The sequence below is a fragment of the Eleutherodactylus coqui genome, chromosome 6, assembly GCF_035609145.1.
Source record: "Eleutherodactylus coqui strain aEleCoq1 chromosome 6, aEleCoq1.hap1, whole genome shotgun sequence".
In the NCBI taxonomy this organism is placed as follows: Eukaryota; Metazoa; Chordata; class Amphibia; order Anura; family Eleutherodactylidae; genus Eleutherodactylus; species Eleutherodactylus coqui.
Window position 1 is genome coordinate 44493226 of NC_089842.1, and position 15634 is coordinate 44508859.

General features: G+C 44.6%; 1 protein-coding gene across 1 annotated transcript in view; it reads right to left on the minus strand.

The window, feature by feature from the left end:
• LRRC38 (leucine rich repeat containing 38) overlaps positions 1 to 12350 on the minus strand; it is a 55088-nt gene extending 42738 nt beyond the window's left edge. The window contains exon 1 of the mRNA XM_066572679.1: positions 11723 to 12350. Coding sequence (XP_066428776.1) covers positions 11723 to 12350 — 628 coding nt within the window. The remainder of the gene's footprint in view (positions 1 to 11722) is intronic.
• Between the last annotated feature and the right edge of the window lie 3284 nt (positions 12351 to 15634).

The following is a 15634-nucleotide window of genomic DNA, read 5'->3' on the forward strand; positions in this document are numbered from 1 at the left end:
TGTGCTATACTGTACTTATCCCCATCGTTCCCCCGGTGTCAGCGCTGAAAGCCACTTCTGAATGCATTGAGTGATGAGCAAAGTAGTTCGCTCGTTTTCTAATTTTATAACGGGCAGACTACTTAGCAGCGCCACTTAATACACTGCAGCGCCGGCTTCCAGCGCTGACTCCGGGTAAATGACAGGGGAGGTAAGTACAACACTTACATCCCCGGACTCAGCGGGTCATCTACTTTCAGCCCATAAACTTAGCATATAGGGTTAAAATGAGTTGGCAGATTCCCTTTCCGCCCGCAGTTCTAGGTGGCTCTCCAGATGGTTCCATACTGTACGCCTCTGATAAATATTTTATGGGCAAAGATATAATTAAATATTTTATAATATAACCTAAAATCGTTCCTGGAGTTTGATTACCAGTCTTCCCCTTTGTAGCTTCCACTGTATTAGGGACCATGCAATAACAATGTATCAAAAGATTTAGCAACGTAAAACTTGTCACATCTCCTTGACAGTTTCCACGGCAACTGCAATTCAGTCGAACTTTGCATGCAATTGATCTCTCACAGGGGTCTTAAGTCTGCACCAGCTGAATATGAAACACGGAGCGCTCGCTATACCCAAGGCAATGAGGCAAATCCTTTTGCATAGTTAAATGCCTGTTTAACACCAGAATTTTATGGCATCTACTATAAATGTTTGTACTGCGGAAGAAAATATAGAAGTGTTCATTGTCTGCAGCCTTCTAGTAAATGCACTACCTAGAATTCTAGTTCAGAGAAGACTGACTGCCCATGGAACTGCAGATACAAGCCTTTGTCTGTGCACCGACCATAGCAGCAGGGCAGACAACCACAGTACTATGGGGCCCTGCTTATCCTATTAAATAATAAGTCTACTGCCCCTCCATGCTTTACACTGCAGCTCTGCTTATTCTAATTGGCAGCTGTGTATTAAAGTGATCCTCCGGTTTAGGAACAAAGTTCTTCTGATCTGCTGGTTTCGGTCCCTGTTTTAAGCCAAAGATATTTTATCTAATGAACACTGTTCACTGCTCTCTGATTGGCCAGTGATGATCATATGAGCAGCTCTGGCCAATCTGAAAGAATGTATAGAGCAATAGTAGCACTACCAATGCACTGGGATTAGGTAGTCCGAAGATTGCGCCAACCATCGTAGATGGCCAAAAACAGGATTGGAGGGACGGATTGAGAAGAACATCTGCAGGTAATATACCCCTCACTTTCCGGGCTTGGGGCAGAATTTTGTCCTGAAACGAGAGGGTCTCTTTAACAGAAAGGACACATTGTGAAGCTCCTCGGCCTCAATGCAAAACCTGTAACAGGGCCCCCAACTATATTCATAGTACTGGGCTCCCTATATGGAGAAGAGAGGCCTTATGGGCCCCCTAAGGCTCCTGGGCCTGGGTGCAACCGCATCCCCTGCACCCTCTATAGTTACGCCCCTGATTATGGGTTCTATAGAGAGGAAAGGCTTATACTTTTACTACTGTTTTTCCATTCAACCATGGTTTGGGCTTAAAAGAAATGTAAAGCAAAGTCTTAAAGGCAATGACCTTTCTATGAGGAATATTTTCTTCTTTGGTAACAAATTTTGCGCTGGTTCTTTTTGTAATATATCTTTATAGTGGTCAAAGCTCCAGTTTCCTGATACATAGCTCCAAATCCTCTGTACAGATCTAGAATTTAAGGGTAACAGAGGAATTTATGAACACACTTGATTCCACAATTGTGGCATTAAAAAGTTGCAAATTTTTGCAGAAGCCATACTTGCGAAAACATTTCTGACTTTTTGCCCTTTTTCAACCACCCTTGCCCTAGCGGAAGGGAGACACATTTACTAACATTTATCCCAGAAACTGACATAAATTATAGAGCAAATCTACTCCAGCCCATAGCCGCAGCAGGCTTTAGGATGCGTTCACACAAATGTATGTATGCAGCGTATCAAGCATGTAGTATGTAATGGGTAGGGCCTATTAATTTTAGTGGGTTCATTCTTGTGCGTATTACGGGTGTGCCTAAATATGCAGGAAAACTACGCATTGGCTGCACTTTTATGCACAAAATCATCGGGATAGAAAGACCGCCAAAAGGAAGAGAAACGCAAGGCAAGTGTGTATTTCGGCCCATGAACACACTGCGTATTCACAGAGCAAAATACGCATTTTGTTTTTTTTCTTTTTCCAGCTCCTGCTCTGTGCTGTGGAGTTTGAACGTCCGGAGGAAAGAAAAAAAAAACTTGTTCATGTGCAACTACGCTCCATAGTGGCGAGCATAATTGCGCGTACGGCTGTGTGAAACCAGCCTTAAAATGCCAGTAATAGGTACATTTGCCCCTAAATTCTATCTGCCCACTGGTCAAATCAGCATTCTAGGGGGCTGTATCTGAAATTTGCATGTTAAGGTTGACTACCCACTACAGGTTTTTTTCACTGCGAAATTCGAAGCGTTTTTTTTCTGCATGGGTCTATGGGACTTGTAATGTTAAAATCGCGATCGCGCAAAAACCACAATTTACCGCGAAGTCTGCTATGGAGAGTGATGGTTTCATGGAGTCTTTAGTGTTTAGTGATAAAGTCGCCTTCCATCTTTTGGACAGTTATCAAACGTCATGTCAGAATCTGGGGGAGGGGAAACCCGCCTGTCTACGTGGAGCGTATGTGGGACTCCCACAAGGTGAAGGTGTTTTGTGCTATAATATGTAGGAAAGTATACGACCCCTTCGTTATCCAGAGGATTTTGTACCTGGATGCTACAGATATGGCTTCTGCCACAGTCAGAACAGAAAATCCCAAGTTCCATCTTCCAACAGGACGGGTCCCCCCCACCCCTACCCCCATTTTTCCCATAAGGTCACAAGTGAGCTCAATAGACGACTTCCAAACAGATGGGTTGGCCGTGCAGATGGTGATGATAGTGGACTTCTTCCTTGGCCTCCACATTCCCCGGACCTTACACCTTGCTTGTAATTTCTCTCCTACCACCCACCATGTAGGATCTATGGCATCCCAGAAGTCATTGCATCCATTAGTCATGATCCACTACAACATGTATGGCATGAAAGTGACTACAGGCTCGGTGTGTTTAGTAATAAAGGGGGCCACATTGATCAGCTCTGATGTGGAGAACATTTTGGATGTTGTGCAACAAAACTTTTTGAGTCTCTATTTCCATTGATATGAAACGTATGTATCTGAGTGTCATTAAACGGGCGTTACGGGGGTTCAAACCGTATTTCACAGAGTAGGCAGAGCAAAAAGTCTCCAAATTTAACTTGAGTAGCCCTTTCACAGTGGTGACTTGAATTAAAAAATATAATTTTTATTTTGAACTTTTTAAAAATGCACATATAGGGGCACAACACATAAAACAACAAAAACAAAAAAAGTAAGTAAGGGGCGTGGTAAATACCATCCAACCACACCGTCACTAAAGATGGGCATACAATTGTGCTGTGTGTGGGTGTTTGTGTGATCTGGTCACCGGCGACCACGAAGTTTTTTTGTCCTGCTTAAAGCCGGTAATGTATGAGGCAGGGGTATATTGGTACTTGGGGTTTGTAAGATTATCCCCAGTTGTTTTGGTCTTTTTTATTTATAAAGCCCACACATCGTAGATGGATGCAATTTTTAGTGATTTGAACGTTCGTTTCTTCACAATTCTTTTTTGCCCCCCCCCCCTTTTTTTTCAAAGGAGGGTAGAGGTACCTGACCAATTCCTAAATGGATAGTCGGAATTGGCCTTGGCCGTAGGGATCATCTCCCGAGGTTGCTAGATATGTATGATGCCAACCTCCAGAGAGAGTCTCCCGGTTAGTATAGAACGGCCTCGCCTCTATAGATAAGGGTCGTAGTGTAAATACTTGACCCAAGCGTATTCGAATTTCCCTTTTTAGTATGCTGATTCTCGTATTTAATTGCTCGACGCGTTTCACCACTTCAATTCTCGTGGATCATCAGGAGCATTATAAATCGGGATTGAGTAGAGACAGTATAGATGATATCATGAGGTCACCAATAGACCAATTGATAAAGAAACGAATATCTTAATTTTTGGAGGGCCTGTTCATGCAGCAGGTTTCTCAAAGGATCGGGTCTAGCCTGGGTAGAAAGTTCAATACTCAAATTTCTCTTATTGACAAAAGCAATAATTTGAGATTTGCCAGAGATAGCGTATCCTAATGACCCAAATCAGCCTTGAATGCGAATGTCTGGCGTGGGGTGTTCAGGACTGATACGGGAATGTTCAAGCTGCTACTACTCACAGAAACATACCATAGGGATGCAGTATTATGCTGTGAGTAAAGTAGTATTGGAGCAATCCGTCTCTGTCCAGAGATTGGATAGCCGGTTCGTCCTATGCAATATGCATACTGGAACGCTAAGCCGGTATCGCAAGGGTTTTTGTGCCTGTGCTTATTCAGGACACATATCCCCAGGTGAGGAAAAGGAGAGAAGCACTAGCCCCCTGCTTCTCTATAGAGAACACCCCGTTCACCAATCTGCTGCTTCTTTAGCTATCACATAAACAGACTAGTGATTTACTAGCCTGTTACGTGTAGGAGCTTATCTAACAGAACCCGCCCGAGTTTCTTTTCCCAGAGTGTCAGAATTGACAGAAGAAAAGGATGGATACAAGATGAAAATAACAAAAGTTGGTGTCTATAGCCCAGATGGTAGGCTGGAGTTACATGAAGGAGTTACATGACGTCAAGAAAGTAATGCTTTTCCATCTCGCTGTCCTCGGACTTGCTGATTTCTAGATTCCTGGCTGGGACAGGTGGCCGGACCGCCGCTGTACGAGCACAAAGATGGTTATCAGCCAGTTGCTAATTTTCTGCAACACACTGCAAAAATATTTATACTGAATGTAGCAGAGCCAGAACTGTCATTGAGCCGCCTACTTTGCGCAGCGATTCACGCTGAGCTAAGAAGGTTTATCTGCAGCTCCATAGAAAACCAACGATAACATGCTTAATGTCATGAGGTGTTCCAAGTGACAGACTCAATTCTGCTGTATCCACACACATAGCAAGAGGTTTTCCAGCCTCAGGCCTTATTCACACGACCGTATATACCAAGCTATTGTAATTGTGTCCAAAAAAAACACAACGATCTGAAGCTTTGGAAAATAAGACAACTGCCTCTATTTAAGCACTAATAGTCATTCCGAGGATTTCTGCTGACCGAGGGATTTTTGCGCTGCAGTGTATTTTTTGCTAATACACCGCAGCCGCCCGCGTGAATGGACGAGGAAACGCTAATTAAGATCAGGGCTACATCGTAGTTATTCTTCATTCATGCGATTTTTAGCCGTGGTCGGCCAAGCGTAAAAACGCATGTAACCGTGTGAAAGAGGCCTTACACTGCTGATCAGCTTATTGAAATGACAGTGGTACTTGGATAAGTGCTGCTGTGATTTCAGTCCATACCAGGCACAGCGCCATATATTGTATAGTGGCTGCACGTGGTATTGTAGCTCAGTCCTATTCACTTGAATGTACTGAGCTGCTCTTAGGCCGTGTAACTGAGGTACATGATGTCAGAGGCCTGAGAAGAGACCGCAGCACTCACTTGAAGGCCACAACCTCTTCAGGCAGCTGATCAATGGGGATCCCAAATGGCTGATCAACTATTGATGACCTATGTTCAAGTTAGTTTAATAAGGCTTCTTTAGTGTGTTTAAAAATTGTGAGAAACCTCTTAAATACATCATTGCTGTGATAACTCAGTATTAGGGACTCAGCTGGTGCCTATCAGGGTCAAGTGGGCCTAAATGTTGGAATCTGTGGAGGTGAATATCCCATTGCACTTTCAGCATGTATTAAGCCTTTCACAAACCTAGACCACCAGGGATACTTCCATTAATGCCTTCACTCTGCTAAATTACCAGGGATCTTGGAATTAATACCTTCAGTATCCAAGACCACCAGGGATGTTGCCTTAATGCCTTTACTACCCAAAACCTCCAGGGATGTTGTAATTAGTGCCTTTACTACCCTAGTCCACCAGCAATACTGTCATTAAAGGGTTTGTACCAAAACTGCAGGTTACCCCCCATCCAACTCTGCTCATCTTGAGAACAAGGGTCCCGTGTTCCCCATTCTCCTCACTGCGAGCCTATTGCACATATGGAGTATCCTGGTATTCACCCCATCACCCAATCAGTCAGGATCCGGGCTTTGCTGTGGGGTCTAGGCTGTTACACTACAAGTGTTCACAGAGTCCGGGATCGAGGCAGGCAGCATATACTTCAAGATTGGAGACAGTCCAGAGGTCAGGGAACAGAGAACAGGTTCAGCACCCTACAAGCAGGTTAGGAGTCAGGGCAGGCAACATGGTCAATATAGCAGGCTGAAGTCAGGAGCGAAGAATACAGAAAAGTCAAGGTCAGGGTGCATTCACATGGGCGGTTCATACAATTGCTGATAGATGGCAGTTAAATACAGTGGGATATAATTTTCTTGGACCTACATGGCATTCGCCCATGTGAATGCACCCTATAGCCCAGAGTCAGGAACCAGGAAATCAGCACGAACAAATAGCACCTGCAGTTGGTCAAAGAAACCAAAAGCTTAGACACCTTCCTTAAGCGGAAGGTGGTTGATATAACCCTAGTGCACTGGGATTGGAGCCGGACAGAAATACAAGATGCATGCTTGCCCTTTAAGACTGCGATTGTGTGTTCATGCCCGGCCTTCGGGCAGCAGAGAGGCTGACACGATGCCTAAATATGGTGCTTTCGCAAACAGGGAGTGAGTACACGCTGCAGCTGACAGCCGGGACAGGCGAGGAAAGACGGGCGGCTATGACTTATAACAGTTTGGGAGCGCCATTGATGCTCTGTTAAAATGGAAAGCCCCTTTAAAGGTCATTTTGGGCCATGCTAACCTAATACGGATGACTCCCTGCTTGGGATTCCCCATAAGCAAGACATGCAGTGATATGGAATAAAGGAGCGGATTAAAGCCCTCTTGGTCTTCTATTGTTGATCCCCTAAAGTCAGTTGAACACATAATGAGAGGGATTTGCAGAAGCCTTCTGTGCTCCTCTACTTACACGCGGGGAAGAGTAATGTGCTCGATATCAGAACATTCTGTACACAGTCTGGAATGAAGAAATGCATGAATAGTCCTGTTCTAGTCAAGGTTAGAGCTGACTGTCCCATCCATAATGTGCTTATACAATAAAAACTTTGCTGATGAGTAGGAACATCTGACCACAATGAGACAGCAACACGTAGAAGGACGTTAGTGTTCTTCTATCTCCATTACAAGACACTGAGCTAGATCGGCATGATGCTTCGTGATTCATGGGATAAGAATATTCTGCTAAGCACAAGATCGTCATATATGTAGATAATTACATTAATTAGATGACTCCATCAATGGTCCAGTTAGCAGTTCAGTAGCTATAAAGTCTAGATCCAGGAGCCTTTAGTGATAAGATGGGACTCTCATAAATCAAACGTTCCATGACCATGTCATATACACCATCCTACCAAAAGTAATTGGACACCTGAGCAAGAATCAAAAATAGTATTTTCTTTTCCATATGGTAATACTTAGTTGGGCTCCTTTGGCCCTAATGACATTGGATACTCTCCGTTGCATACTTTCTACTAACGTCCGATAGACTTCAGCTGGTATTTCCTTGCATTCACCCTGCAAATGCCTAGCAAGGTCTCTCAGAGAAGATGGATGTAGTTCATATTTCCTGACCCAACGTTCCATTAATCCCAAAGATGTTCAGTAGGGTTCAGGTCAGGACTCTGTGCAATCAGTCCAATTGTGGAGCATCCATATGCTTAAACCAATGTAAGACATTGTTGGATTTGTGATAAGACGCGTTGTCTTGTTGGAAGTATTGCTGACCATTCCCAGAGTATTGCCACATTGTCGGCAGTACATTATTGTCTAGAATGTCGGGGTACACCTCCATGTTCATGGTTCTTGTCACTACAACCCACGGACCGAGACCATGCCACGTAACATATCCCCAGACCATAATGCAACCTCTGCTGTACATAACCATTGGCACAACGTAGTCATGAATAAGGTGTTCCCCCGACATCCTCCACACCCAGGTAGGTTCATCTGATTTGAAGATGAAGTAGCATGATTCGCACAAAAAAATGAAAAAGTCACCACTTTATATCCATAAATAGATACAAAGTAATCTGTCATCCCATCAAACGTTATTCCATGGCTCTACTGTCCAATGACGACGCTCCGTGCACCATTGTAGATGGGCCAATGCATCTTTGAAATAACTCTCCTGATGTTTGCAGGATGAATGGAGGGAAATGCCAGCTGAAGTGTATCAGACATTTCTAGAAAATATGCCATGGACAGTGGTCAACGTCATTAGGACCAAAGGAGCCCTACTATTACCATATGTAAATAAATATTTTCTTTCTTAGGTGTCCACTTCCTTTTTGTAGGATGCCTTAGTTTGGGTATTCGAGCATGCTTTGGACAAGGTGGCCATAGATGTGACCTTAGACAGAAGCACGGTTTGGCACACCACTGTATAAATGTACTATAAATTGACAAACATGGAGATAGCGTACATCCTGATCCATCGTGGTAGTACTGTATCCATCACAGGCTACAGCAGGACCTGTACCAATACTTGGTGTCCTTTCAAGTTAATTTAAAAGTACAAGGACATCTACAAAGCTGATGTGGCGAACAATTTATGAGCTATGTGTCTTTATAATGGAAATGATTTACCCAGAGATCGTTAGGATTCTAAAAACGGACTAAAATAAGAATGCCTAGAATGCTAATGCACTTGTAACTGTAATGCAAAAACAACCCTCAAGCCTCCTCTGTATGGTTCTACCAGGCAACACTTAGGCCGGCTGCACATGTGCGTTACAGCATTTGCACGTCCATGAGCGCCACATATTTGCGGAATGATCAATGCTTTTTGGCGCACGCATCAGCGTATTTTTGCTGTTTTTTTACGCGTGCAAGGCACCGCTGCTTCCAGCCGTTGAAATGATTAATTAGCCTAATGAGTTCAAGATTAATTATACAGTGTTTTATTCATCTCCTAGCATATTGTGCATGCATTTACGCATCCCCATTGACTTCTATGGGGACTTTTGGTGCACACATGTGCAGGAAAATTGAGCATGTTGCGTTTTTTTTTTCCGGGACCAAATTGCGCTGGAATTAAAACTGCATATGAATGAACCCATTTAAATGAATGGGTTTAATTTATTGCGCATTGCACTCGCAAAAGAGAAGAGTGGCATTACCTGTAGAGATGGTTCACATAGTCCATGGGAAAGGGGGGCAGTGCCAACATGAGTTGGGACTCCGTTTTTCACGGCTGCTGAAGTTGCTACATGGGCTGTTTTTAAGCTATGAACACTTTTGGCAGGTTGTAATTAAGCAAAAATGTACTTTTGTCTATTTTCAAAGGTACTTTGAGACAAATTGGAAATGACCCTCCATTCCTGGACTACCAAAGATGGCCACATTTCTTCTTTTTTACTACCTGATGCACACTGTACATTAGTATTCACTATTAGTATAAGGCACTACATGCTGCTCTGGTCAGCACTCTTCATATGGGCAGCGCTGGCTATTCAAAGCATCATGTAGTGTCTTAGACTAAGGATGCATACCAATGTACAGTGTGCATCAGGTAGTCGGAGAAGCAACATGGCCATCTTTGTTTGTCTAGGACTAGAGGGCCGCTTTAAGAGTTTTCCAAAAATTTAAGACTCATGATATAGAAATAAAAATGTTTAAGTGTAAATTCAGTCAGGCCCGCCCTTCCCCCCTGGGATATCCAAAACTCTTACAGAAGTCTATAGAGAGAGCTTAATTTGAGCAGCTGCTCATGAGAAACGAGAACCTTGATCTCTTTAGGTTGGTTGGAGTCTCATTTGCTAGATCTCCGTTGACTTTTAACATTTATGGGATTTTTGATCAACACGTCATTTCATTTGGCGAAACCCTTTTTGAACATAAAGCAATTTGTTCTGTTAGACAGTTAAGGAGGCATTCCCAAAATTGATTTTCATCACCTATCCAGAGGATAGATGACAAAGCTCTTATTGGTGGAAGGCTTCACCGCTGAGATCCCATCGATGCTGAAAGAGAAGGTCCCCTTTCCTCCTCACTGCGGGCTCGCTGCACCCCCACACAGATGTGGAGATTGGATGGAGCGGTGGCCAAGCATGCGTGATTCCGCTCCAATCAGTTCAATAGGGCTGATGCAATTAGCCAAGTGCAAGCTCTTAAGCCTCATGTCCACGGGGAAAATCAGGCCCGCCACGGATTCTTCATGTAGAATCCGTAGCAGGTCCCTCCTGCCCCGGGGACATGAAGCCTAAAATCAGAATAAACTCACCTGCTCCGGATGATGCGAATCTTCCTTCCTTCACGGCCGGATCTTCTTTCTTCGGCCCGGCGGATGTGCTCGGCACATCCGCTGGGCAGAAGAAAGATGATCCGGCCGCGAAGAAGAGAAGAACCGCATCGTCCGGAGCAGGTGAGTTTAATTCTGGTACGGGTCTCCCGCAGATCCGGATGGCTTCCATAGGCTTCAATAGAAGCCTGCGGGAGCCGTCCCCGCGGGAGCCCCGCACGAAAATGGAGCATGTACATTTTTTTCCCGCACGCGGATCCGCGCCTGGCGGGAAAAATGACATCCGCAGGTATTTAACTACCTGCGGGTGTCCAATGCATCCCTATGGAGCGCGGATCCGCGTGCGGGAGAAACGCTGCGGATTTTAAGCCCGTGGACATGAGGCCCTAGCTGTTTCTGGCTATCCCATGTAAGATGTATGAAGCAGCAGTGCACATGCACAACTGAAACTTCATTCAATCTCCTCCTCCATTCTCAGGATCGGTGGGGGTTCCAGCAGAGAGACCCCCACCAATAAGACCTTTATCAACCATCCTATGGATAGGTGATAAGAGTAAATTTTAGGAATACCCCTTTAAAGTCATTCATACAAACCTGGAGTGATCTGATTGTTTTAGGGGATCATGTTCAAAAACTATAAGCCCTACCAGACTGGGCCCCCTCTCATCTCATGTCATTGTTAGTAGCTGTTTTAACTGTTCTTATGGTCAACTATTATTATTATGTATCGCTGATTACATATCGCCAAAATATTCCATAGCACTGTACAGAGGTGGTTATGTTTCACATCAGTCCATGTCTACAATAAGGCTCACAATCCATCTCCCCTATCTCCGACGTACACACTAAGATGAACGTCATAGAAGGCCAATGTTATAATCACTGATTACTCAGAAGGGTCGTTGATCCGGGGATTGTTCTGATTGCCAGATTGGAGCCAGTAAGGAATTTTTCTCCTAAAATGAGGAAAATTGTCTTCTAATTCATTGTTTTTTTCCTCTTTCCTCTGGATCAACAATGGGTATGGGAGAGGGGGGGTAATAGGCTGAACTAGAAGGACATATATATTTTTTTCAGCCGAACACACTATGTCACTATATAATCGTACAATTAACCTATGTTTTGCTGTGTGTGAGCAAAACGAAGAACACCAACCAAACCCGGAAGGACATATAAACTCCATGCATTTGTTGTCCTTGATTGGATTTGAACCCAGGACCCCAGTGCTACAAGTGAACACTACTAGCCACCGAGCAGTGATGACGATGACGATGGCTATTGTTATTACAAATGATGTCCATATTTTACACTCACCTTTTTGTATTTTATTAGAATTTTCATCAATCCAAAAAAAGAGGTTGGCAAACTCACAGTCACATATCCAAGGGTTCCCCTCCAAGCGGATAGTCCGAAGCGATGGCAAGGATTCTAGTGCACTGATACTTAAACTTTGTAAGTTATTGTCATTCAGTTCTAAGACTTGAAGAGACTCCAAGTTCTCGAAGGCATCCTCATGCACCTCCGAAAGATTGTTGTTCCCCAGGCTTAACTTTATCAGCTTCTCCGCTGATTTAAAAATCCCAGCATCGAGCTGCGTCAGATTATTGTAACTTAAATCCAGGAACACCAGCCTGGTGGAAGTGCTGAAGGTGCCCTCTTCCAGCGAGGTCAATGAGTTGTTCCTAAGATCCAGGTACACCAGATCGGCATAAAACAAGAAGAGATCCCCCGGGATCGATTGGATGTGGTTGTTGGCTGCGAGGAGTTTCCTTATATCCAAAGGGAAGAGGTTGGGAAGGCTTGGAAGTCCTTGATCCCTGCAGTCTATTGTATGGTAGTCCAAACATGTACAGACAGAAGGGCAAAGAAGACCTAGAGGTAAAATCAGCAAACAGCAGAAGCAAAAAAGAGGTGAAATGCAGAAATGGAAGCATGGCAGCATTGTAAAGGATTTAAAGCAGAAAGTGGTACTAAGACAGAGACATGGTGCATAGCTGAGCAGCAATGCCCGGTACTTGTGTGTGAGTGTATCCTAGAGATCACATATCATCATAGATCAGATAGCAGCAGACTTGGGGGAGGGGAAACAAACAGTGGGAATGTTCTATGCATGGAAAATGTATCTCCACTATTGTCGAAAAGCAGGCTGAGTCTGTGCTTCGCCGCTGACCAGCTCTCCTCCTTACAGGCTTCTCCGCATGTTCCAAGGATCCTTATTCCTCTGGCTACAAGTTCACAATCGCTCGCATCATTTGATCACTTGTGGTGACATTTAGGGTGACATTGTGTTTTGTTCACGGCATTTAAAGAGGAAAAGTGATAAAAAGTCACATAGAGAAGCCTTAATAATTCATCACATTCTGTATAGTTGATAGCAAACCTGCTGCTGCGAAGGAAAACAAAATGATCATTTATGATGGAATGTTCTAAGTTAGTGGAGCATTAATTGGACGTGTTCATCATCATCAATAATATCACAGCATCTAATGATGGTATCTTCGTATGCATGGTGTTTGAGGAGGACCTGGTATGGAGCAGGACATATATTAGTGCTATTTTTGATGTTAGATCTCTGTTGGGTAAATATATGCTTGATAAATGTATCTCTAGAACAGTGAGATACTCCTTATATTACACAGGGCTCACACAGCCGTAAATAGTTGTGGGCTGCGCAGGAGACATGAGCACGCAAGTATGCAATGATCTGTATACTTGCTGTGTGCCGCCAATACCCATGCATTATCTTGGCGTACATACATGCATACCCATATATTATATGCCAAGATAGAGCATTTTTTTCGTGCAAGTGTGAGTAGAGATGAGCGAACGTACTCGTTAAGGGCGATTTCGCAATCGAGCACTGCTATTTTCGAGCACCTGACTACTCGGGTGAAAAGATTCGGATGGCGCCGGGGGTGAGCGGGGGTTGCAGAGGGGAGTGTGGGGGGGGGGGGGGGAGAGAGGGAGCTTCCCCCTGTTCCCCACTGCTAACCCCCACTCCACAACGCCGTCCCCCAAATCTTTTCACCCGAGTAGCCAGGTACTCGAAAATAGCGATGCTCGATTGCGAAATCACCCTTAGCGAGTACGTTCGCTCATCTCTAAGTGTGAGCGGTCCAATAGAGATTATTGGGCTATCGGCAACGCACAATGCGCCCATGTATGCCCGGCCTATATACTGTATATGTTAGGGGCAATTCAAACTCTGTGTAATATCTGCAGTACTGGATAAAAGTTTTAGGCAGGTGTAGAAAAAATGCTGCACATTAAGAATGCTTTAAAAAGTAGAAGGCGTCTGACTCCACATTTATTCTGTAGGAGGACAACGGACCCCAAGCATCCAGCCAATGGCACTAAACGGTTCTGTCACTTTTTTTTTTAATGTACAGAATAGGCAAATTTAAGCATTTTTGCAACAGGCCTTATTAACCAATTCTGTACATTTTTCTTAAAAAACCCACTGCGGCTATGCAGCTAGGCTGAGAAATCCGTCTTCACCTAGCTGTATAGCAGTAGTAGGAGCTCCATCCAGCTGTGACCACACTTGTTCTCTATAGATCAGCTGCAGACACTGTTCTCTTCTGTATTACAGCTTATTAAAAGATGTCACTATTATATATAATTTATTATTAATAACCCTAGGCCCCCCGTGTTCCCCCTTCCTTGTTTTACAATTCTCATATCCCTCTCATATGTTGCTGTCCCTCAGCCCTTTGAAGGAGAATTTCTCTATTCTGAGGAGGGTAACCCTCTCACCACGCTCGCCCCCTACCGCCCCGATGTACTGACAGAGCTCTCATAAGTCGGGTGTACACTATTATAAGTCATAACCTGTAGCACTGAGCCTCTGACAGTGCTTCAGGTCTGGCGGGGAGCGAACAGGGCTGTAAAGGAGAAGCCGCTCTATTCTGCACATGGCTTCTCTACTCACAGCGCTCCACATTGGATCTGATGCACTGATGGGGGATGGTGGAACACAGGGGGCGTAGGGTTATTAAAAATAATTATATATAATATTGACATTTTTTAATAAGCTGTAATACAGAAGAGAACAGTGTCTGCAGCTGCTCTATAGAGAACAAGTGCAGACACAGCTGGATGGGGCTCCTACTACTGCTATACAGCTAGGTGAAGATGGATTTCTCAGTCTCGTCTTCATCCAGCTACATAGCAGAAGAGGGGTTTGTAAGAAAAATGTGCAGAATAGGCTGATAAAACCTATTGCAAAAATCCTTATAATCACCTATTCTGTACAGTTTACAATATTTAAAGGGGTTGTCCCGCGGCAGCAAGTGGGTCTATACACTTCTGTATGGCCATATTAATGCACTTTGTAATGTACATTGTGCATTAATTATGAGCCATACAGAAGTTATTCACTTACCTGCTCCGTTGCTGGCGTCCTCGTCTCCATGGTTGCCGTCTAATTTTCGCCGTCTAATGGCCAAATTAGACGCGCTTGCGCAGTCCGGGTCTTCTTATCCTCTCAATGGGGCTCCGTGTAGCTCCGTGTAGCTCTGCCCCGTCACGTGCCGATTCCAGCCAATCAGGAGGCTGGAATCGGCAATGGACCGCACAGAAGCCCTGCGGTCCACGGAGGGAGAAGATGCCGGCGGCCATCTTCACCGGGAAAGTAAGAAGTCACCGGAGCGCGGGGATTCAGGTAAGCGCTGTCCGGTGTTCTTTTTTAACCCCTGCATCGGGGTTGTCTCGCGCCGAACTGGGGGGGGGGGGGGGGTTGAAAAAAAAAGAAAACCGTTTTGGCGCAGGACAACCCCTTTAAGGACTATTTTCAGCAAAAAGAAGTCCTGAAAGTGATTATATGGCCCCCACAGAGCCCTGATCTCATCATCATCAAGTCTGTCTGTCATTACATGAAGAGACAAAAGGCATTTTTTTACAGCATTTGCCGCTGCCTTTTCAGCGCTGCACTAAACGCTGTACAACGCTCCAATTCATTCCGATGGGGCTGTTCACACAAGCACTAAAATGCAGCATCTTCAACGCTGCGCTTTGACAGCGATGCATGTTCTATCTATGGCCGTATTCATCCCTGTGTCGCCCATTGAAATGAATGGGCAGCAGTTTCAGCACTGCTGAAAATGTGGCACAACTTGGTAGCACGTTTTTGGCAGCACTAAACACAAGCGCTCGCTGCACTACCTAAAAAAAAGGCATACTCACCTAGCTGGCGCCGTCAGGGTCCCCGCCGCTGCTCTCCAGAAC